This window comes from Solanum verrucosum, unplaced genomic scaffold, assembly GCF_900185275.1.
Source record: "Solanum verrucosum unplaced genomic scaffold, falcon-dt-bn FXZP01000252.1, whole genome shotgun sequence".
Classification (NCBI taxonomy): domain Eukaryota; kingdom Viridiplantae; phylum Streptophyta; class Magnoliopsida; order Solanales; family Solanaceae; genus Solanum; species Solanum verrucosum.
In genome coordinates, this window is record NW_026019988.1 from 3,414,560 (window position 1) to 3,440,288 (window position 25,729).

Sequence of the window (25,729 nt, forward strand, 5' to 3'; positions counted from 1 at the left end):
ATAACTCCACAGAAACTTTACGAGGATCAAGTATAGAGGATTCATCAAAGGTAACATCTCGACTAACTACAAATTTGAGTAAGGACAAACACCAAAGTTTGTACCCTTTTACTCCATCTACATACCCTACGATATGACCTTCTTAGCCCTTAGTTCAAGTTTTCCTTCATTAACATGATAATAAGCTGGACACCCAAATATTTACAAGTATGAATAGTTAGAGGGTTCACCTGACCAGACCTCATTCGGAGTCTTAAAGTCAATCGTTGATGTTGGAGATCGATTGACAATATGAGAAGCAGTATGAGTTGCTTCAGCCTAAAATACTTTGGACATCTTGGCTTGTAAGATCATATAACGAACCTTCTTAAGAAGAGTTTTGTTCATTTTCTCGACCACTTCATTCTGTTGTGGTGTGTGCCTGACCATCTTATGTCTTGCGATCCCATGAACCTTGCAGAAATCATTGAACTCTTCACTGCAAAACTCCAAGTCATTATATGTGCGAAGATACTTGATTTTTCTCTCCATTTCATTTTCAACCAAAATCTTCCACTCTTTAAATGCTTCAAAAGCATCACCTTTTGCCTTTAAGAAACACACCCAAACCTTTCGTGAAAAATCATCAATGAATGTGAAAAGATACCTCTTTCCTCCCTTCGATGGAAGCTTAGAGGGACCCCATAAATCTTAATGGAAGTAGTTTAGCACCCCTCCCGTCTTGTGTTTGCCAGTGCTGAAGCTGACCTTTTCTTGCTTCCCTAAGACGCAGTGCTCACAAAATTCAAGTATGTTGACCTTCTCACCATTCAAAAGGTTGTGGTTGCTCAACATCTCCAATCCTCGTGCGCTCATATGGCCTAGTCTCATGTGGCATATTTTTGCTTTGTCATCATTAGATAACTGCATAGTAGATGCATTTACAAAGCCAATAATGGTGCTTCCCGCAAGTGTGTAGAGGCCATCTTCCAGCTTGGCCTTCAACATGACTAAAGACCCTTTAGTCACTTTTATAGTTCCTCCTTCATTCATGTACTTGTAGCCTTGTATATCCAAAGTACCCAGGGAGATCAAATTTTTCTTCAGATCAGGAACATGACGGACTTCTGTAATAGTCCCCACGGTTCCATCATGGCAGCGAACACGAACTAAACCAATGCCAACAATTTTACAAGTTGCATTATTGCCCATTAATACGGTTCCTCCACTTGTTTCATAGTTGCTGAACCAATCTCTTCGGAATGTCATATGCAGAGTGCAACCAGAGTCTAAGACCCATTTATTGTCATAAACTTCACTATTGCATGATGTTGTTAGTATATAATCATCATCAGAATAATGTACTTGCTCAACAATGGATGCACTCGTCTTTTCTTTGGACTTCGACATAGGGCAATCTCGTTCAAAGTTCCCCTTCTTGTGACAACCCCAACACTCTGCATTCTTCTTGTTCACACGAGACTTTGATCTGTACTTTGATTTGCTCCTTCCCTGTTGGCTAGTACGGCCTCTCACAAAGAGCCCACTAGCTTCGTCATATTTGCCTCCATCAAAATGCATCCGCACATCACAAGAGTTAAGTGCTTGCCACACTTGCTCATGAGTGATAAGCTATTTGCTATACATCATTGAATTCTCAATATCACAATATTTTGAAGTCAATGAAATTAGCAAAGCACATACTAGCGTCTCCTCATCCTTTTTTATTCCAGCAGTCTGTAAGTCCATCACAAGTTTGTTGAACGCATCTAGATGGTCTTGCAACAAAGTACCTGGATCCATCTTAAATGTGTGAAGACGTCGTTGTAACAACATTCTTATTGTCACTGACCGGTCCTGGCCCTTCCAGCCTTTTCCATAACTCTTTGGTCGTCTCCTCGGTACGTGTACTCACTTCACAAAGTACGTTAGGGGCAAGGGACAGTTGGATTACACTTAATGAATCTCCTTCAATCTTCTCCTTGTTGGAATCCGATGTGTTATCGGGATACTTTCTGTCAATAGCATGGATTGAACCTTCCCTCCGCAGTAACGCCATCATCTGGATCTTGCAGATATTGAAGTTGTTGCGCCCACTAAATCTATCAATATCAAACTTCATAGAACTCATCTTTACTTGTTCTTCCTTTTCTACTACAATGTATTTGGAACACAGAAAACCAAAGTAATTCTTTTCTGATGTGGAAGTTCAGACTGTGCTGCAACCACAGAGCATACTCAGACAGAACCTTGGCTCTGATACCAATTGTTAGCAGAAATGTGAAATTAAAGAACAAGGAAGAACAACAATATTTAACGTGGTTCGGATCAAAATGATCCTACGTCCACCAAAGAACAACTGCACCAATATTTATTTCACTCTGCAAATAATACAAATGAAATACTACAAGAGAGAACATCAAATGCCTTAGAAGGTGAGAAGGCAAGTGAAAGGATGATTTGAAAATAAATTAAGAGCTACCTATTTATAGGAACGAATTCTTCTTATTAATGTCATCCATGACATCACTATGTGCCAAAAATGTCAAGGTTAAACATGTGAAACCATTTTATGGTTTACCTAAATTTTACCTACCAAGATACTATCTTGACTTTTATTTTGCACTAATTATCTTCCTACCAAATATTCATATTAATTCATCTTCCATTGCGTTTGATTCCACAAGAACCAAACCAATTCTTTTAGAGTCTTTCGAGAAAGTTAGTATTTAAGACTAAAGGAGGATTGAGTGAAAATTAAATTATCAGAAGAATTAGGGATACTAGGCTAATTCTCTATTATTGTTTGTGTGTGTACGAATATGTTTGTTCTAAAATTGTGTTGTAGTACTGTAATACTCTTAATTGATATAATATTTCCACATAGTATGAACAATCTCCTCACGTTGAGCATGCATTTCTCAAAAAATACAATATTTATTGATCTAACTTTAGTTAAATATAAAAAGGGATAATGCATAAATAACCCCCGAAAACTTCTGACAGAACGGAGAGCGATTGCCACCGCCCAACTTCTGTTAAGAATAGTCTACACTGCTTGTCCTAGCCCTTTTACTCTCCCACTCACATTTCTTAACTTTCTCTTCCTCAATCTATTGGGCATGAGTCATCAATCTGGAGATTTCATCTCCTTAATCAACATAGCAGTCCAACATTCCTTAAGCACGGTCTCAAAAACTCCTGAAAAAACTTACTTATACGGGCCCTTGAGTCAGACATTATTGATGGAACATACTTAGAGAGTTGAGTAAACTTAAGAGAATACTCCTTCACAGTTATGTTACCTTACTTCAGTTTAATAAACTCATGTACCTTGGCTTCCCTTAGCTCAAGTGACAAAAATCTATCCAGAAATGTTGTCACAAACTTATTCCAGTCTACTGGGCCTGCATTAACACCCCTATCTTCCTTCCATTGTTTGTACCATACCTTAGCCACTCCATTAAATTGGTAAGCAGCTAAGTTTGCACTCTCAATTGGAGAAACACCCATAATCTGCATAACCTTCTAGATGTCATCAATGAACTCATGTGGATCCTCCTCCACCCTAGAACTATAGAATTTAGGTGGATTCATTTAAGTAAAATCTCGGACCCTTGTCGCTGCTGTATTTACATTTGAGTTAACCTGAGCAACAACTTGTTGATTTGACCTAAGAAGCCATAGCCTGAGCTAGCACCTAGAAAGCAGCCCCGAACTCGGCATGAGAGACTTGTTCATTCAAAGGGTGTGTTGGAGCTGGTGGTGGTTGCTGGTTTCCATTTGTGTTTCTTCTTCTATAAACTCTTCTGGGAGGCATAATTATGTAAACGCGTAGAGCACAAGCTAGAAGGAGGTTAGATAGAGTTCACACCCTTTCGCACGATAAGAATCATGAAAGAAGAGAAATATTTTCTAAAATGTTTCATAGCCTCTCATTCATAAGTGTGGTGTGCTTCACACCTATGAATAAGACTCTACTTAATGTGACTTTCAGACATCCTAGGACACTTTAAACCTGAGGCTCTCATATCAATTTTGTCACGATCCGAAACTACCCCTAGTTGTAACATGGTTCTTAGAGTCACCATGACCCTAAGCTAACCATGGTCTATCTTGACACTAAGATTCATACGTACAATAACTGAATATAATTGTTGTGGAAGCTAAACTGAGATAAATCTAAAACAACTGAATAGAAAAATAGAAATCGTTTGAATAAACCATAAAGCTGAAACTATTGTTTGACTGTCTAAAAACCTTTACTAAGACGAGTTATTGGGACAAGCCCGCAACTAACTCTAACTGTCTGAAACTGAAAAATCAACATAAAGAAATAACAATAGTTATTTTCCTCGAAAGGTGAGGACTTACCAAGCTCAACTGCTGAGATGATACAAAAATCATACTAACCACGAGATAGATACCGAGGGTCCGAACCTATATTATAAAACAATATGGCATAAAAGAGTATGCCCACAGTACTTTGAATGTACTCCCTCAGTACTTTGAATGTACTGAATATACGCAATAAACATAATAATCTAACAAGTCGAACATGATACATCTAAGATGCTAAATTGAATATAAAACTGAAATTAATGAGTTGATGCAATGACCAAGTAATAAGCATGTAACTAATCAACACTGTGAGTAAACTGGAATACAAGGTCATCAAATATCTGAGATTGAATTGCGGGAGATACTATTAACCGACTTTATTCCACCTGAGCTAAATGGAGTCCAACCTATACCCTAGCTGGAAAGGTGCTTTGTACTTTGCCAGGGTATGAACATTGTCTAACGTGGATCCACTAAGATGATGTCCAAAAAGGACTAAGGTGTCGGTCCTAGTCTGACAGGTGACCCTTACAACCTATGTTGGTGCGTAATTTTGAGACTTAAAAATTGCTACTAAAGGTCTCAATCCTAACTGACGGGTGAACCTTCATCTCTACGTCTGCTCGGTGCTAAGTTATACTCCCAACTAGATAACTCAATTATACTAAAATCTGAGCCTAAAATAATAAGTGCTTTATCTGAAAGCATCATATACATATGGAACTGAAAGATTGACGGTACAACTGATCATAACAAATTATGTCATACCCAATAAAACATGTAATTTAAGCAACGCAATTCAAGGACATGAATTTTCCCTATTCTGAGTGCTTACGAAAATAACTATATAAGAATATTGAATTTTAGGTTAAGACATGTATTCATGGGCTATTCATGACGAAAAATTGAAATAAGATGTAATTCATGCTTTTCATATGAACCCGAAGTTATGTAGAATTTGATTAATTGAAGAATAAGGTTTTCTTTGGAATTTAATGGATGAAAAAGTATTCATCAATGAAATCTCACATGCCTCGAATGGGAAACCTTGCTAAATTTTATGAATTCTTGGAGAAAAGCTTTGGACTTGGATCTTTTATAGCTTGAACTTGAGAAACCCTTCTATGGAGTTCTTGGATATGAAATTTTTCGTAACTTATGAAATCTGATTGACTTAAGCTTTTGGGGAAGTTAAAATTCATGGGTCAGGGTTATGGGATGAGGAAAAGACAAAAACACCCCTCCTAGAACGTGAAAAGAAGATAAAACTAAAAGAATTCCGAAGAAACGTGCGCGGTTGTGCAGCTGAAAACTACTTCGCTCAACCTTAACAGTAGCAATGCCCTTGCCGCGCGGCAGACATCTACTTTGCGCGCGGATCACACAGAATATGTAGTGCCTAGTAAAATAGGCATAACTTTTAGCATAAAGCTTGGATTGACGAACGGTCGAATGCGTTGGAAAGAAGACTTCACGACCTTTCATTTTCTTGGAACTAGGCCACAAAAACTCTTCATACACTAGGAATCCCTTATGACCCTTGTTCACATGCATTCAATACACTTTACACACTTATTATTGGACCTTTACACCAAGTCAAACTTAAATTTGGTGGGTTTGAATCGATACATATATGGAGAATGGTTCATACCTTTACTTAGAAGTTGTGAGGTATTATAGATGTAGTCAAGAGGTTTAACAAAATCAAGAACACATTTTTGAAAACATAGAAGTTTGCATATCTTCCGGTGGTGTTTTTTCTGAGCTGCAAGTTAACATGTTGCTTTTTTGTTTACTGGTTTCTTGAATAATATAGTCGTTCTTCGTACTACTTGTAGACATGTACTGTTTGTACTTCAGAGTGTTGCATTTCCCTCAATAAGCTACTTTTATAACGAGAGATATATCAATTTTAAGGGTGTGTTTGGTATGAAGGAAAACATTTTCCGGAAAATGTTTTCCAATTTTCTCATGTTTGGTTGGGTAGATTATTTTGGAAAATGTTTTCCAAATCAACTCATTTTCCTCAAATTCAAGGAAAATGACTTCCCTTCAAAAATTAAGGAAAACATTTTTCAAAACTTTCCTCCAACTTCAAATTAAAGCTTTTTTTAAAAAAATATTTTCAACTTCAATTTTTAATTTTTTTACCCCACCCTCACCCCCTACCCCCCCCCCCCCTCCAGCCCCCTACTCCCCTCCTCCCAAAACAAAAATAATTTAAAGTTTGTTTTTGAAAAATATTTCCAATTTCAAAATTTTATTTTTTCACCCCACCCCATCCCCTACGGCCCCCCACCCCCTCCAAAAAAATTTAAGTTTATTTTTAAAAAATATTTTCAATTTCAAATTTTTATTTTTTCACCCCACCCTCAACCCTTACCCCCCCCCTCCCCACCTGCCCCCCCCCCCCAAAAAAAAATTTAAGTTTATTTTTAAAAAATATTTCAGTTTCAATTCAAAAATTATTTTCTTCTCTCTAGTAAAAATAAAAGATATTTTCTCAAAAATATTTTTCATTCATAAATTAAACACACAAAAATCTTTTCCGAAAAATATTTTCTACTCTCCAACCAAACATGAGAAAATAAGTCCAAAGTCTACTTGTTTTCCAGGAAAACATTTTGCTTCATACCAAACACACCCTAAATCGCAAAATTGATGGCTATATATATGTATGATTTCAGACTCACTGTTGTGTTCATTGCAACCTAGCTCAGTTTATAGACTATTGCATTGCTGATGGCGTGATCAAAGGTAAATTCAGGATTACTTTTTAAGATTCCTAATTAACATTAAATACATTATATTTTAAAAGTTATAAATTCCTGTTCACTATTTATATACAATTTTAGTAAATTTTTCCACATAAATTTTGTACTCACCATATTTTGACTTGGTTCTAGACTATATAATATATATATACATATGTTTTTCTATTTCTTTCTTAATAATGCAAGTAATTGACTGATCATATTATATAAATATACTTTCTTTCTTGTGTCAATCAATTCACCTGTCTTTTTTGTGCTTTTGCCTTTATAAAGTTGGCCAATGTATTCCTCAATTTGATGACATAAAAGGTTGTGGAAATCACCTTTATTAATCTGTTCAAAAATGTTTAACAACCAATTTACTTTTATCTAAAAGCAAAATTACACTAAAATAATTTATAAGTTATTTCTACTAATTAATGATAAACCTTTTCTTTCTTGAAACATATTGTTTTAACCTCTCATAGTCGAAGGGTTGTTGTATAGGTGGGTAATGAAGAATTTTGTAGTGCCTTTAAGGCTTTTTCATTATCTATAAATATAATAACAATGACCTTTTTTAATACCACACATACAAACATTCTATTTCCAATGGAGAAGCACATTTTCTTATTGATTCTTCTACTTGTTATTCAATATTACTCTGTTGCTTCCTCAAAAGAGACTGACCAACAAGCTCTATTACTTTTCCAAAATCTTATTACAAGTCCTAATCATTTTTTGGCAAATAATTGGACCAAAAATACTTCTTTTTGCACTTGGTTTGGTGTCACTTGCAGTCCAAAAAGGCAAAGGGTTGTTGCCTTGACTCTTCCTAATTTGCAACTTCAAGGCACAATTTCTCCATCTTTGGCCAATTTGTCCTTCCTCAGTGTTCTCAATCTCGAGAACAACAGCTTCCACGGTGGCATCCCTTATGGCATTGGCCACATGCCTCGCTTGCGAGTGATTGATGTTAAAAACAATCAGCTCAATGGAAGTATACCAACAAGTCTATTTCAAAACCGAAGAGTTCAAGTAATTTCATTGGGTTTCAATGAACTCAGTGGTGAAATGTGGAGAGGGCCATGGTATGTACCTGAACTCAGAGTCTTAAATCTCAGGAACAATAGCCTCACGGGTATAATCCCTCCTTCGGTTGGAAATGCCACAAAGTTGCTGAACTTCAGTTTGTTTGGGAATAGATTCAGCGGCAACATTCCAAGGGAAATTGGTAATCTGAGCCAACTTGCAGAAATGTCCTTGACTGATAATCAGTTAACAGGTTCCATTCCCGTAGAACTGTTTAATATCTCGTCACTACTGTCCATACATCTGCGATACAATAGCCTTTCCGGCCCTCTCTTGCTTGATCAAGGGAATATTGTATCAAATCTGGAGCATTTAAGTATTTCTTTCAACCAAATTTCTGGTTGCATTCTTTCCAACATATGCCAACTCACAGAGCTCAAAGTATTGTCCATAGCTTACAACAACATAACTGGAGAAATATCCAGAAATATTGATTGTTTATCCAAACTCGAGATGTTTCTTATTGGTGTTAATCCAATAAAAGGGACTATCCCCACTTCATTGGGAAATATTTCCACTCTGCAATATCTTTATTGTGGAGAAAATCACATAGTAGGGAAAATTCCTCCGGAATTAGGGAAGCTATCAAAGTTGAGGCAATTAGTCATTTTGGATAATTCTAATCTTATTGGTCAAATTCCAGAGGCTATTTTCAACATATCTTCTTTGGAAGTGATTGATTTCAGTTTCAATAACCTCTTGGGGAGAATTCCAACAACTACAGGTCTTCATCTTCCAAACGTTAAGGAACTTAGCTTGGCAGTCAATCAGCTGGAAGGGGAAATTCCATTGTTCATAACAAATGCTTCCAAGCTTGAATTACTGGAGCTAAATGAAAACTTTCTGACAGGAACTATTCCTACTAATTTGGGAAATCTTCGTGAGCTGCGAGCACTGCTCCTACATACTAATCAACTAACCAATGAACCAAGAGAGCGTGAGTTGTTATTCTTCAATTCATTGGCGGACTGTAAGATGTTGAAATATCTACTAGTGGGTTCCAATCTGTTGAATGGCGTTCTGCCAAATTCTATTGGGAATCTTTCATCTACTATTCAAAACTTTTATATAGGAGATGCACACATCAACGGCCTCATCCCCACAGGTATAAGCAACTTGAGCGGTCTAATGACCCTAGACTTTCAAGGAAACAACTTGGCAGGGAGTATTCCTCCTGAGATTGGTAAGCTTAAACAACTCCAGGGGCTGTATCTAACTAACAATAAAGTGCAGGGACATGTTCCAGAGGCGGTATGCCATTTATCTAATTTGGTTCAATTATTTCTGAATGGTAATGAGCTCTCTGGATTAATTCCAGAATGCTTAGGAAATCTTAGCATGCTACAAAAGCTTTATTTGGGTTCTAATAAATTTTCATCAAAATTTCCGTTGAGTCTTTGGAAGATGAGTGGTCTTCTCTATCTAAGTGTGTCACGAAATTCTATAGAGGGAGAAGTTCCATCAGATATTGGAGAACTGAAAGCCATTGTAGGACTATATCTTTGCAGTAACCACTTTTCAAGCGTGATTCCAACCAGATTCGGGGAACTCCAAAACTTGCAGTATCTTGACCTATCCAACAATTCATTTTTTGGCCGAATTCCATTATCCTTTGCCAACTTGATAAGCTTGGAAATCTTGAATTTGTCTTTAAATTCCTTGTCAGGTACTATTCCTAAGTCTTTGGAAAAACTTTCATACCTTAAAAACATTAATGTTTCATTTAATGATTTAGAAGGTGAAATACCGAGTGGTGGCGTGTTTGCAAATTCCACTCTGCAATCATTTCTCGAGAACAAAGGTCTATGTGGAATGCACATATTGGAGATTCCTGCTTGCGCTATCAATAATCCTGGAAAACAATCAAATCTTAAGGAGGTTCTGCTAAAAATTGTTACTCCAGTGGTTATATCATCCTTTCTGATATTCTTGTTGGTTTCAATTTTGATAATGATACGACAGAAGAAAGGAAAGTCCAAAGATGTTGAAAAGGTACTGGAGATCGGGACTCATCAATTAGTTTCTTATCACGAGATTCAAAGAGCAACAAATAATTTTGATGAATCCAATTTAATTGGTGAGGGAAGCTCTGGCTCTGTGTACAAAGGCACATTGTTTGGGGGAACTGCAGTGGCCATTAAGGTTCTGGATTTGGAAATTGAGCAAGTATGCAAAAGGTTTGATACCGAATGCAAAGTGATGAGAAATGTTAGACACAGAAATCTTGTTTCAGTGATTACTACTTGTTCTAGTGACTATATAAGAGCCTTTGTTCTGCAATTTATGCCCAACGGAAGTCTTGAGAATTGGTTGTACAGAGAAGATCTCCACTTAAACCTTCATCAAAGAGTCACTGTAATGCTTGATGCAGCTATGGCAGTTGAATATCTACATCATGGTCATGTCACTCCAATAGTTCATTGCGACCTAAAGCCAGCCAACATTCTTTTGGATGAAGATATGGTGGCTCATGTTGGTGATTTTGGAATCTCTAAAATTTTAGCCATAAGCAAGTCCATGGCTTATACCGAGACATTGGGCACTCTTGGATATATTTCACCAGGTATAAAAAAATCTATTCTCTTTGATCTTCTCTTATCATAATTAAGCCTCTCCAAATTCTAGAAGTAAAAAAAGCAGGTCTTTATTTATGCATAACTATTGTTGTATTTCAATTGAGTAACTTTTCTTCAATCCTTTTCTAAGAATATGGCTCGGAGGGAATAGTGTCTGCTAGTGGTGATGTTTATAGCTACGGCATCATGTTGATGGAGGTTTTGACCAAAAGAAGGCCAAGAGATGAAGATATATGCAATGAAAATCTTGACTTGAGGAAATGGATAACACAATCATTTTCAGGGAGTATGATGGACGTTGTGGATGCCAATCTTTTTTCTGAGGAAGAACAAATCACTAGCAAAAGTGAAATGTGCATAGCCTCCATGATGGAATTGGCTTTAGACTGCACAAAGGAAACGCCAGAATCCAGAATAACCATGAAAGAAGTAGTGAAGAGGCTTAACAAAATCAACAACAAATTTCTGGAAACATAGAAGTGATCTGCATCTCTTCTGATGATGTTCTTTTCTGAGCTGCACGTTAATATGATGCTTTTTGCTTACCTGGTTTCTTTAGTCGATTGTACTTCCTGGAGACATGTATTACTGTTTGTACTTCAGAGTGTTGCATTTCCCTTATTTTGTGATTTCATATTTGAGTAGTCTCTAATATGTTTTGAATGCTTGAATAAAATTAAGAAATATCACTGCACTATTTTACTTTCTGCTTCTGTTTCCCTCTACTTCATATTTTTGATTCATTAGTTTCTTTCAATTGATATATTCAACTATTCAATAAATGGAATTCTTAGTTGGACTTGGTGAGTTTTGGAGGTGAATGATAGACCAGATACTAATAATCCAATTGTTTTGACACCGTAAATGCATATAATTTAAACTCAAACTTAAATTTGATCTCCCTGATTTTCAGTATCAGTCAAAAGTTTCTTTATATATTGACGATTTACTTTACATACACTGGCAAGTAAATCTTCTTGAATGGTTTTCTAGAAGAGGAGATTTATGTAGCTCAACCTGAATGTTTTGTGGTTCAAGGAAATGAAGGCAAGGTGTATAAGCTTCAAAAAGTTTTATATGTGATTGATGCAGGCTCCAAGTGAAGTGAAGACACTCCCTAATTGTTTCTTTTATATATTGACGATTTGCTTGTTACAAGCAGTGTGAGCAAGAGTTGCTTCGGATGAAGTATTTTTTGTGGCTGGAAGCACATCAATCAGCCAAAGTCTAGGAGATCCTGAAACAATTCAGAATGCAAGTTGCAAAACAGTTCCTATACTATTGAGTTTGAATACAAAATTTTTAAGAAAGATAGAGCCGAAAACTATGATGCTTCGTATTATAGAAGTTTGATTGGAAGTCTCTTGTACTTGACGGCTTCAAGACCTGATTTAATAACGCTAGCAGCTAGTTTACTCTCAAGATTTATGCAAAATCCAGAGGACATTCATTTTGCAGCTTCCAAAAGAGTGCTTAGGTACTTAAAAGGTACTGTACAACTTGGAAATATGGCTTTGTTGATAGTGATTGGGTCGGAAATATAGACGATATCAAGAGAATTACTATCTATTCTTTTCTTAGAATTCAAAGAAGCAAGAAATAGTGGCGCAATCTACTACAGAGCCAGAGTATGTAGCAAAACCTCGTTTTCCATTATTTTACCATCAGTTTTCCTTTGGAAAGGTGAGTGTGAGGCTTCTGCTGTATTGCTGACTTCAATTGCAACAAATATAAAACTTTGATCGCTAGAAATGTCTAGTTTTCTATTTTTTCTATAGGAGGTTACGCAGGATCTTTCATAAACAGTATCACATATATATAAGCAAGCAACAAAAATCTTTAAACAGTCAGGCATGAAGAACACTTTGTATAGCAGGATCATTTCTTTTGAAGATATAAGTATCGAATACATTAGTAATACCGAAACTATTAGTAAATATCCCCGAGGGAGCAGTGTCGCGTGACAGCCTTTACTCAACGTGCATCCGCTCGTGTTTTCATACTTTTCTTGCCACCGAATGCTCTGTTAGTTTAACATAAAGATCAAACCTGAGGGCAAAATGTTCATTGTATATAGGGAAAAGGGTCTTAGACCCCTCAACTCTGTGATGTAGAGCAGATACACCATTCATTATAAAAGTGGCTCACAATATCTGTCACACCCCTTATTTTTCCTCAAAATTTAATGATGTTTTGAAAGAAAGAGTTTTTCCAATTAAAGTGATATTTTGAAAAGAGATTATTTTATTATTCAGATTCGCAACTTGAAATTGAGTTTTGGTGTTTCAAGTCACCTTATTTAAATCTCTAATCAAAAGGAAATTTGACTCTTTATTTTATTGATCTGCGAACCAGAAATTCGGGTAAGGGATCCTGTTGACTGAGGGGAAGGTGTTAGGCACCCCTCGAGTCCCGTGGTTCTAGCACGTTCGCTTTATTGACTATATATGACTTAAATTAATTTTTGGATATTATATTATTAGCTTAATAATAAAAATGTTATTTACCCTCATTCTCTGATTTATTTTAAACCTATTTAAAACTGTCTTATTTATTTTAAATCTATTTAAAATTGTTTTATTTTTTCGGTGTGTGTCCATTAATTTGAAACTTGAAACATCCGTATTTTCTTTTTCCTTTTTTTTTTTTTTACTTTTTTGCTTGTATTTGTATTATTATTTTTTTATGTTATTATGGGTAGAGTATATATTGGTATCTAGTTACTAGGAATTAGAATTTGTGTGGGAAAGAGATTTTTAGAGTTCAAGTTAATTTAGGATTGTATTTTTAAAAAAAAAAATAGGAATTAAAATTTTATGTTTAGGATTTTTTTAATTTTTTTTAGCTACACGTTTTTCTTCTTTATTTATTTTTATTTTAACGTTCTGTTGCTCTTTTTTTTTAATTTTTTTAATCATTTTTTTATATGTTTCTTAACATTCTGTTTCTTTATTTTTTCTTCTTACTTTTTGGTTTAATTTTTTTTTCTATTACGCCTTATTTTCTCTTCTTTTTTAATCATTTTTTATTATTATTCTTTTCTGTTCACGTTTATTCTTTTTTTTATCTTTTTTTTCTTCTTCTTATGCTTTCTCGCCTTTTTTAAAAAATTAGTTTTCCTAATTATTAATTATTTATTTTTTTACCATAAATCTCTAAATAATATTCATATATCCTCTTAATTATATACCTTAATAATTCGAATTAAAGCAATAATCATCTTAATGTTTATTCTAAAGGCAAATTATTTTTATCAAAATAATATATTAAAAAAAAGACTAAAACACATTCCACATAGGTTTTCTAAATCACTAATCAATTAAACTTCAGTTTATATCCTAATCTAACAAGTCTACAAATAATTTCAATAAAATTTTCTTAAGTGAAAACTAAGCTCCAAGAAACATTAACTATTCAAAATTAAATGTCACGAAATTAATTTCAATATTAATTGCATCTAAAGAGCATAAGACAATAAAAAAAAATGTATGATACATCTTTTATTTTTTAGTTTTTTTAGCAAGAAACGTCTTCGGTTCCGTTTTCCTAAGCATTCGTAAATTCTCAAAAATAATCACAACATGCATCACAGATTGATATTATATAAGAATAACATGAGATTCAAAGAACTTCATATTATTGGAATCGAGTTTTCGTACAAATATTCTATTCAAATCATGCGAGAATTTAGAGTTACCTCGCTGCGAAAATTGATACCACAAAACAACTGCTACGATCTACTGATTTCCAAAGTTAATCGCTAATATTAACTTTAAAGAGCCACGAATCCGAAACCTTGAGTGAAACCTCGAACGCTGACTTACTTCTCAAAATAAAAAAATCACTTTTGTTATTTGTCTCTTTTTCTCTTTACTAAGATTGTGTTTTTATAATAGTTTTGGGTGTGAGTCTGGTGCTAATTAAAAGGAACGTGATGGAGTGGGAATGATTTAATTTAAAATTTAGTTGAGAATTTTAGGGTTGAGATAAAGGAGGAAAAAATAAAATAAATGAATAAGTAATACTAATAAAACAAACAAAAAGAAAAGTATAAAACGTGTGGGGAAAGAAGGAAGATTTTTTTTTAAAAAAAATTGTGCAAAGAGAAAAAAAAACTTAATGGGGGAGGATTTTTAGGAAAAAATAGTTATGGAAGTTTGAAGGTAATTAGGATAAAGGGTAAGGTAATTTGAAATTTTTTGGACTCTTCTTTTTGTCTTTTTCTTCTTCTTTTTTTATCTACTTTTTCATAATATATACGATTATTATTATTTTTTAGACTAGATAAAAGTTGAAGAATTAAAACAAATACATTAAATTCACAAACTTTCTTTATTAAACTTTAAACATAAATGAGCTTATAATTTGTTGTAATTTCAGATTTATTTTTTCATTTATTTTTAATATAACCCTACTGAAATAATAATATTTACATATTAAAAATGGTGTAAAACCTTTAAATTTTGGTAAAAAATTAGGTGTTCACAATATCATTACGAAAGTGGCTCACAAATTCAGAATTAATTCTTGAGATTCCTATTCAACATTAAATACATATATTTTTAAAGTTATAAATTCATGTTCACTATTTATTACAATTTAAATTTTTCAGCAAGTAATTGACTGATCATATTATATAAATATACTTTCTTTCTTTCTTTGTCAATCAATTCACCTGTCTTGTTGTGCATTTTCCTTTATAAAGTTGGCCAATGTATTCCTCCATGTGATGATATAAGAGGTTGTCGAAATCACAACCATTCACCTTTATTAGTCTGTTCAAAAAAGTTTAACAACCAATTTACTTTTGTTTAAACCAAAATTTTAAGTACACTTAAATAATTTATAATTTATTTCTACTAATTAATGATAACTTTTTCTTTTCTTGAAACATACATGTTTTAACCAAAATTTTAAGTACACTTAAATAATTTATAATTTAATTGTTCATTTTCTTGAAGAGTTGTTGTAGCTTGTATAGGTGGATAATGAAGAGTTTTGTAATGCCTTTAAGCTTTTTTATTACCTATCATTATTGTATTATTTGAATTAGCTAAATATAGATATATTCTCCACAATACAAATGAACAATTAATAATTTGATAATTACGTGATATAAACATGAGGAGACTAATTTATTTGAGTTAGTAAGTGTGCAATTAATATTATTTCGGTGAATGATTTTAGATGTTGTTTTTTGGCATATAATAATAAATCATGTTGTTTGTGAGAGTACATATATCTTCACAATTTGAAAAAATTTGCGGAGACCTTCATTGTTATGGTGAAGTCTTTTTCGATCAAGTACATGGAATCTTGAATTGGTTGAGAATATCGTTGATGAAATTTTCATTTTCCGGCTTGAAGAATAAGTTGATTAAGTGGCGTTTAGGCTTATTACTTTCTCGTTTTACATCCTAGAAATTCAAATAAGAAAAGTTGGTAGATTTGATGAAGAATATTGAATGCTTACATCTCATATATCTCTCATGGAACTCTGTTTGAGACCATATATATCATTGCATTGTAGTCAACTTTTTTTTTCTCCATTTCAATAGTGATATTAATTAGTGGTATCTTTGATTTAGTTAAAGGCATCAACAAGTGTTCTTCCTCCTTCATCTAACAACCTTCAATTGCCATGCATAAGTTGTATTGGCGATAAACGCTTGATTTGATAAGTATTACGAACAGCATTTAGAAGAAAGATGGATTATCATAGTCGAACATAGAAAACGAGGTGCTTAAACTTAATTTACTCAAGAGTTTACAAAGACCATTTTCTTCTCTTTCTATTATGAGTTACCCGACTTTTATTCTGTTTTGTGAAAAATGGACAGATTCTTTTTCTTATTTTCCTCCTTTTAATCTGTTTTCACATTAATCTTTTTGCTACTTATTTTCCTCCTCCATATGAATCTGTTTTCACATTTTGGAAATTAGAGTCTATCCTTTTCAACATTTTATTTTTTTGGTGCTATAAATATAACAATGAGCTTTTTAAATACCACACGTACAAACATTCTATTTCCAATGGAGAAGCACATTTTCTTACTGATTCTTCTACTTGTAATTCAATATTACTCTGTTGCTTCCTCAAATGAAACTGATCAACAAGCTCTACTAGCTTTCAAAAATCTTATTACAAGTCCTAATCATTTTTTGGCCAATAATTGGACCAAAAATACTTCTTTTTGCTCTTGGTTTGGTGTCACTTGTAGTTCAAAAAGGCAAAGGGTTGTGGCCTTGGCTCTTCCTAATTTGCAACTTCAAGGCACAATTTCCCCGTCTTTGGCCAATCTGTCCTTCCTCAGTGTTCTCAATCTCGAGAACAACAGCTTCCGTGGTGGCATCCCTTATGGACTTGGTCACTTGCCTCGCTTGCGAGTGGTTGATATTCAAAACAATCAGCTCAACAGAAGTATACCAGCAAGTCTATTTCAACACCGGAGAGTTCAAGTAATTTCATTAGCTTTCAATGAACTCGGTGGTGAAATGTGGAAAGGGCCATGGTATGTCCCTGAACTCAGAGTCTTGGATCTCACCAACAACAGCCTCACAGGTATGATCCCTCCTCCTGTTGGAAATGCCACAAAAATGATGAACTTCAGTTTGTCTGGGAATAGAGTCAGCGGCAACATTCCAAAGGAGATCAGTAATCTGAGCCAACTTGCAGACTTGTACTTGACTGATAATCAATTAACAGGTTCCATTCCCGCAGCACTGTTTAATATCTCGTCACTACTTTCCATACATCTGCGATTCAATAGACTTTCTGGTCCTCTTTTGCTTGATCAAGGGAATATTGTGTCAAATCTGAAGTTTTTAAGTATATCTAACAACCAAATTTCTGGTTGCATTCCTTCCAACATATGCCAACTCAAAGAGCTCAAATGGTTGTCTTTATCTTTCAACAACATAACCGGAGACATTCCCAGAAATATTGATTGTTTATCTAAGCTTGAGGGGTTCTCTATTGGCAATAATCCAATAAAAGGGAATATTCCTACTTCATTGGGAAATATTTCCACTCTGCATATTCTTCATATTAGTAACAATCACATAGTGGGGCAAATTCCTCCGGAATTAGGGAAGCTATCAAATTTGAGGAAATTAATCTTAGCCCAAAATTATTGTCTCATTGGTCAAATTCCAGAGGCTATTTTCAACATTTCTTTGGAAATAGTCATGTTCAGTTACAATAACCTCTCAGGGAGAATTCCAACCACTACAGGTCTGCATCTTCCGAACCTTAAAGAATTTTACTTGGGAGCCAATCAGCTGGAAGGGGAAATTCCATTGTTCATAACAAATGCTTCCAAGCTTGAGATACTGGATCTAGCACAGAACTTTCTCACAGGCGCTATTCCTACTAATTTAGGAAATCTTCGTGAGCTGCGAGTACTGTTCCTACATACTAATCAACTTACCAATGAACCAAGAGAGCGTGAGTTGTTATTCCTCAATTCTTTGGCGGACTGTAGGATGTTGAAATATCTACAAGTGGGTAACAATCCGTTGAATGGCGTTCTGCCAGATTCTATTGGGAATCTTTCATCTAATATTCAAAACTTTTATATAGCATATGCACACATCAATGGTCTCATCCCCACAAGCATAGGCAACATGAGTGGACTTACAACCCTAGTTATTGAAGGAAACAACTTGACAGGGAGTATTCCTCCTGAGATTGGTAAGCTTAAACTACTCCAAGGGCTGGATCTGACTAACAATAAATTGCAGGGACATATTCCAGAGGCGGTATGCCATTTATCTAATTTGGTTCTATTATTTCTGCAAGTTAATGATCTCTCTGGATTAATTCCAGAATGCTTAGGAAATCTTAGCATGCTACAAATGCTTTATTTGGGTTCTAATAAATTTTCATCAAAATTTCCGTTGCTCCTTTGGAAAATGAGTGGTCTTCTCTATCTAGACATGTCACAAAATTCAATAGAGGGAGAAGTTCCAACAGATATTGGAGGACTGAAAGCCATTGTAGCTCTAAATCTTTCCGGTAACCACTTTTCAGGCATGATACCAACCAGATTGGGAGAACTCCTAACCCTGCAGTATCTTGACCTATCAAACAATTCATTTTTTGGCCAAATTCCATTATTCTTTGCCAACTTGATAAGCTTGGAAATCTTGAATTTGTCTTTAAATTCCTTGTCAGGTATTATTCCTAAGTCTTTGGAAAAACTTTCATACCTTAAAAACATTAATGTTTCATTTAATGATTTAGAAGGTGAAATACCGAGTGGTGGCGTGTTTGCAAATTCCACTCTGCAATCATTTCTTGGGAACAAAGGTCTATGTGGAATGCACATATTGGAGATTCCTGCTTGTGCTAGCAATAATCCTGGAAAACAATCAAAGCTTAAGGAGGTTCTGCTAAAAATTGTTACTCCAGTGGTTATTGCATCCTTTCTGATATTCTTGTTGGTTTCAATTTGGATAGTGAAACGACAGAAGAAAGGAAAGTCCAAAGATGTTGAAAAGGTACAAGAGATCGGGACTCATCAATTAGTTTCTTATCACGAGATTCAAAGAGCAACAAATAATTTTGATGAATCCAATTTAATTGGTGAGGGAAGCTCTGGCTCTGTGTACAAAGGCACATTGTTTGGTGGAACTGCTGTGGCCATTAAGGTTCTGGATTTGGAAAATGAGCAAGTATGCAAGAGGTTTGATACTGAATGCGAAGTGATGAGAAATGTTAGGCACAGAAATCTTGTTCCAGTGATTACTACTTGTTCTAGTGACTATATAAGAGCCTTTGTTCTGCGATATATGCCCAACGGGAGTCTTGAGAATTGGTTGTACAGAGAAGATTGCCACTTGAATCTTCATCAAAGAATCACCATAATGCTTGACGTGGCAATGGCAATTGAATATCTACAGCATGGTCATGTCACTCCAATAGTTCATTGCGACTTAAAGCCAGCCAACGTTCTTTTGGATGAAGATATGGTGGCTCATGTTGGTGATTTTGGCATCTCTAAAATTTTAGCCATAAGTAAGTCCATGGCACATACCGAGACATTGGGCACTCTTGGATACATGGCACCAGGTATACTACTTTGTTTCTTTCTCACTTATATAATAACCTTTCTATTTGATTTTTTTTCTTATCTATATCAAGCCCTTGCAAATACTAGAACTAAATAAAAAGCATGTCTTTGTTAGTACGCACACTATTGTTATATTCAAATGAGTAATTCTTTTTCATTTTCATTTGTTTAAGAATATGGCTCAGAGGGAATAGTGTCCACTAGTGGTGATGTTTATAGTTATGGCATCATGTTGATGGAGGTTTTGACCAAAAGAAGGCCAACAGATGAAGAGATATTCCATGGAGATCTTGACTTGAGGAAATGGATAACACAATTATTTTCAGGGACTATGATGGACGTTGTGGATGCCAATATTTTTTCCGCAGAAGAACAGATCACTTCCAAAAGTGAAATCTGCATCGCGTCCATGATAGAATTGGCTTTAGACTGCACAAAGGAAATGCCAGAATCAAGAATAACCATGAAAGAAGTAGTCAAAAGGCTTAACAAAATCAACAACACATTTCTGGAAACATAGAAATCTCTTTCGGTGGTGTTCTTTCTGTGCTGCAAGTTAACATGTTGCTTTTTGTTTACTTGTTTGTTGAATATAGTCGTCGTGTGTTCTACCTGTAGACATGTACTGTTTGTACTTCAGAGTGTTGCATTTCCCTCCTTTTGTGATTTAAGATTTGAGTAGTCTTTAATATGTTTTGAATGCTTGAATAAAATTAAGAAATATTATGAAAGTGTTTAGCTGCACTAATTTTCTTTCTGTTTGCCTCTACTTCATATTTTTGATTCATTAGCTTCTTCCGATTAATATATTCAACTATTTAATAAATGGAATGCTTAGTTGGACTTGGTGAGTTTTGCAGGTGAATGAAAAACCGGATCCTAATTATCCAATAGCTTTTACACCGCAAGTACACATAATTTAAACTCAAACTTAACTTTGATTGCCCTATTTTTCAGTATCAGTCAAAGTATAAGCTTAACATATACTGACGATTATCAAGTACTAAAAATGAAAGTGCAAGTAAAGAAGAGATTTATGTAGCTCAATCCGAAAGTTGAAGTGAAGACAAGGTGTATAAGCTTCAAAAACTTTATATAGGTTGAAGGAGGTCCAAGTGAAGTGAAAACACTCCCTAAGAAATCTATATTATTTATATAAAGGAGAAACATGAAGCTGCTGATGTGGCATGTCTCTAAAGCCAACAATAACATTTATCTTCTTTTTTTCAAATTTTTGACATTTATTTTTAATTTTTATCTTATTTTAAATTAATGTGTAACATAATCAAGTCAATGAATAGAAAAAAAAACGATCTATTAGTTTCAAGCGTTTACTCTATGATTTGTAGATGATTTTCTTACATCTCACCTTTATAGAATATCAAATTTGATTATATGAGATTTTGTTGCAATCATAAATGGATAGCTAATTGCACATGTAAGCGGACACCTTATAGTTGATCTATCATAATTAAGAAGGTATGATATTTCATGGTAACTTTTTATACTTGTAAAAGCTTTCTAAATTATTTAAAATATTTCATTGACTAGCTCAAGACGTCAATGCTCTACCAGATTGACCATTTTCTTATCAGCATGGGAGTTGTCTTTCTATTATTCTTGTCAAATACACATTGAGGTTTTATTAAAAAAAAATAGAAAGTAATGATACGTTTTGTTTCATTGTGATGTTGTTTATTATCTTAGGATAGTGTACGATATGCATACTTTATGCACATTGAAAATTATTTATTTTTCTTTTGAAGTTACTAATCTTAATATTGTCATTCACACAGAGTTGGTGGCCACGAGAATTTTACAAAAAAAGTGTTGTACTCAACACTTTTTTATTATAGTGATTCAAGATTTCATGACAATATAATATTATTGTATACTTTCCAAAGTCCTTCTAAAACAATTAATTTGATTGCACATAATTTTCACTTTCTTATTATAGTGGTTCAAGATTTCATGACAATTTATTGACTACTTTTCTTAATTTCATCTAAAAAAAAATTAACTTAGGAGTATGCGATTGCACTTATTTTTCACTTTTTGAATTCATCTAAATTTATATTGTTCTCGCATTTTTCTATATTTATTGCATATTATGGTAAATGCTATAACTTGAAGTTTAAGTTAATTTCTTTAGATTTTGTAAGATATTTTGTAATGTTTTTTTAAATTTATCAAGGCCATGTTAGATGTTGGCTTATGTTGATAATAAATTGGTTTGTGTTTTTTGCTATGCGTTACATGAAGTTAAAATGCAAATCATTTATTTAACATTTCGGAGAAATATCAAGATTGTTTAAATGTAAAAAAAAAAAGGTGAGTTTTTAGTTTTTGAATTCTACTTTTCAAAAGTTTTGATTTTATTTTAGGGTAAAAAAAGAAATGTATGTGAAGATTATCATTTTTTTTAAAAAAACGAAGGCACTATCCACTGATATTTTCCTTTTAACCCATTATTGTGCTATATTTTAATTAATTTCAATTAATTGTATACGGAAAAAAATGGCACCTGGATTTATTAAAGAGATCAACCAATTAACTAATGAAAATTCAATAAAAATATTCATATTTGTAAATGTAATCTAAAAAAATAAAATATATATAGATAATTTTATTTTTTATAAAAACTAAATTTATGAAAATATATATATCTACTCACTAATATTTTGATGATCGCGCGAAGCGCAACTATGTTCACTAGTTGTTAATATGTGTGAATAGCAATTTATGTTATTAAAGATGTGTTCTTGGTCCATTATTTATAGATGTGTTACATTCCCTCATGTTGTAATTTCATATATTGAGTGGTTTCGTATGTATTTTATTTTGTTTAATAACTATGATTTGAACGCTTGAATAAATCAAAACAAGTATGGAAATGTCTTTTCCACCTCATTTCTTATTTCCTTCATAAATAGAAAAGAAATTGCTAGAGATAAAAGAAAAGAAATCGAAAGAGATAGATTAGAAACAATGTAGACCGTAGAGTAGGAATTCTATGAACATCAAATAATTTAGGTATGAAACTTGTAAAATAATGATGCTTATAAGGTTTTCATGTATTTAAATTTAAATCATTGTTTACATATCCGGTAATTAATCATAGTAAACAAAAATATTTTGTAGTGTTAATAAGAGGGGGAAGGGTTAAAGAATATCAGATGTTTGAGGAACGCTACATGTTGTTGGAGTAAAATATCATCAACAAGGGTGTTTTAATGTGTTGTATCGATTAAGTTCACGAATTGGAGATAAGCAAACTTGAACCGCTAACTTTCGCCATAGAGGTAACCATTGCTTTTCAGGTCCCTCGACTAATTCTACCGATCTCTAATATTATTTTTGAATAAAAAAGAGTGAAGAGTCAAAATCACACCTAAAGTATTATTTTATTTTAACGTTCATAGCTGAACTATCAGGTATGCAAATTTTCTACTTGAATTATCATCAATTATATATATATAAATACACATTAACTATCAATTGTTCTCTTTTGTTAACCGAACAGTGATGATATATTAGGTCAGAAATTCACACATCCAATAGTTGAGATGTATTTTGATAAATAATTAGTTAGTACTCACATTTTGAAACTCACACACGTTATGGTAGTTTAAATATGAAACTCAAAATAGTTAAAAATACTTTAGATATGTTGTTGACCCTCGGGTTAATAATTTTATTATTTTACTCTTTTTGAAATAATAAATTGAAAAAGGAAAAGAATAAAGACAGGGGTCCATCAAGACAAAGCAAAGATCTACGTCTCCTCTGTTTCCACCCCCGATCTCTCTTCCATTTTCAGCTGCTGATTTTACAGAGAAATCAATGGCGAGTGGTTATGGGGATTCGAGCCAGAAGATAGATTATGTGTTCAAAGTGGTGTTAATCGGTGATTCAGCTGTAGGAAAGTCACAGATACTAGCTCGATTTGCTCGTAACGAATTTAGCCTCGATTCTAAAGCAACAATTGGGGTTGAATTCCAGACACGAACCCTTGTGATACAGCACAAGTCTGTTAAAGCTCAGATCTGGGATACTGCTGGTCAAGAACGGTATTAATTCTTTCTTTTTTTGACACTTTGATTCTTGTTGTGTTATTGCAAACTCGAGGAATCTTAGTAGCTCAGTTGGTTGAGTAGCTGAACTTTTACTTTGTTGGTGAGGTTTAGATTCCATTTCGTCTCGTTTTGGGTGAGTTTTAAGTTCAATGAAATGAATATATTTTTTTTATGACGAAGGAAACCACAAACACTACCCTTTGGGTGTGCACAGGGTGAATCAATAGTATTTGATTGGTAACCTAGAATAAATGGTATGTAAATTGTTATATTAGGTCAAATTATGATGATGATGTTAAAAAAATCATAATACTGTGTATATAACTTGAATCATTTGTACTACTACTGCTCCTCCCACCAAAAAGAATGTGGGATTAGGAGTAAACGATCAAACTTTTGGGCATGATTTTGATTATGATAGAGTGATGAGCGAGGAATTTTGACAAGGGGTTAAAAGAAGTGAAGGATAGTCACTCCTAGGATTTGAGCACTTGTGACCTTAAGCAAAATTTGATCTCCCTTTGCCAACTTCACTAGAAAATCCCCTGATTTCAGGGGATTCTAAGTTAAATATCTTTAAAAATTTCAACTATTACCCTTTTGCTTGGCATAGTGCAATTTTTTGATGAAAGGGTTTCGATTGAACCCACTTCAAATTAAGTCATATGCATGAATATACTTAAGGTGGGTTGGAAAATCTTTGAAGTGGAGGCACAACTCTATCTTAGGTCTTTGTATGTTTACTAGACTCAGGGTTCTTGAGCGGACAACTTAAGTGAGAAGGCCACATGGTCACACGGATAATTCAGACCCCCTGTGCATATGCCAACTCTTCTAAGGATAAGTTATTCTATCATGTATATGGGATAACTTATCCCATTACTAAGGTATAAAGTGTGGGATAAATAATCCCAGGACTGGTCCTGCATATTATCCCTAGGATTATTATTCCTTATAACGCAGGATAAAATAGTCCTGCATATTATCCCTAGAATTATTATTCCTTATACCTCACACCAAACGATTCTTAATAAATGTAAAGATTCCATGTACTTGTTTACTTTTAAAAGCAATTTCTTGATCTTCTTCCTCCTTGATAGTTCCTTTCCTCTTGTTGTGGTTTCTATGTGTAACTCTTCTCTACAAGTAAATAAGTGAACATGTATATTCTCTAATGTTTCGTTTCCATCTTGGTAAATGCAAAGACGTGAAAACTTATGAATGAAGACATACAGAAGCTTCATAATTTACAAAGGGGAGAAGGAGTTACTCGAACTCGGGTGCGGGTGTTCGATACGGGTGTGGATCCAAATGTCGGATCCTTCATGATCTAATTTTCAAGATTCGGGGATATGGATCCATGTATGGATATGGGTGTGGGGATTTGCCTAAAAATAATTAAAATATCTAAAAATAGAGTTGTAAAACCTAATTATGTGATATTATTAGGAGAACTTGAGGAGAATCTTGGAATGAGATTAAAGAAAAAGAGTGACATAAAAGTTTCTATATAAAAGGTATTCCATTTTCTTCAATTTTACCTTAGTTTTTGTATAGATTACAGAAATCATTAAAATTGTCCTGACTATTCCCATTGATTTTGGTCAAAGTACCCAAAATCGGTTTACCAAATTGGACCTGGATCCCACACCCACACCCATGTCGTGTCGACACGAGTGCGGCACCAAAAGTGAAGAGTCCGAGCAACTTAGTAAATGAGAATGATATAGGAATTATAAACAGTAGGATAGATACAACTTTCCTTTAATCATTGTCATTGTTGTTGGATAATAATATTATAGGGGTCTTAAAAATGGAAGAGCTCTAGTTGTTGGATA

General features: G+C 33.9%; 4 protein-coding genes across 6 annotated transcripts in view; all 4 read left to right on the plus strand.

Moving 5' to 3' along the window:
* LOC125818885 (probable LRR receptor-like serine/threonine-protein kinase At3g47570) overlaps positions 1 to 11,218 on the plus strand; it is a 78,887-nt gene extending 67,669 nt beyond the window's left edge. Inside the window, exons 4-5 of the mRNA XM_049498396.1 lie at positions 10,044 to 10,728; positions 10,872 to 11,218. Of these exons, the coding sequence (XP_049354353.1) occupies positions 10,044 to 10,728; positions 10,872 to 11,218 (1,032 nt within the window). The remainder of the gene's footprint in view (positions 1 to 10,043; positions 10,729 to 10,871) is intronic.
* LOC125819017 (ras-related protein Rab11D) overlaps positions 1 to 25,729 on the plus strand; it is a 138,836-nt gene that overhangs the window by 109,476 nt on the left and 3,631 nt on the right. For 2 of the 3 annotated variants that reach the window (XM_049498529.1, XM_049498530.1), the window contains exon 2: positions 23,623 to 23,885. In XM_049498529.1, coding sequence (XP_049354486.1) covers positions 23,659 to 23,885 — 227 coding nt within the window. In that variant the 5' untranslated portion in view covers positions 23,623 to 23,658. Of the gene's footprint in view, positions 1 to 23,565; positions 23,886 to 25,729 lie in introns of those variants that run through there. The other variant, XM_049498528.1, reaches the window with a different exon arrangement.
* LOC125818886 (LRR receptor-like serine/threonine-protein kinase EFR) lies at positions 16,775 to 18,578 on the plus strand. Its single transcript, XM_049498397.1, has 2 exons — positions 16,775 to 18,502; positions 18,570 to 18,578. Exons 1-2 carry the CDS (start codon positions 16,775 to 16,777, stop codon positions 18,576 to 18,578), a joined length of 1,737 nt encoding a protein of 578 aa, XP_049354354.1.
* LOC125818887 (receptor kinase-like protein Xa21) lies at positions 18,656 to 20,335 on the plus strand. The gene is made up of 2 exons (XM_049498399.1): positions 18,656 to 19,814; positions 19,989 to 20,335. Exons 1-2 carry the CDS (start codon positions 18,656 to 18,658, stop codon positions 20,333 to 20,335), a joined length of 1,506 nt encoding a protein of 501 aa, XP_049354356.1.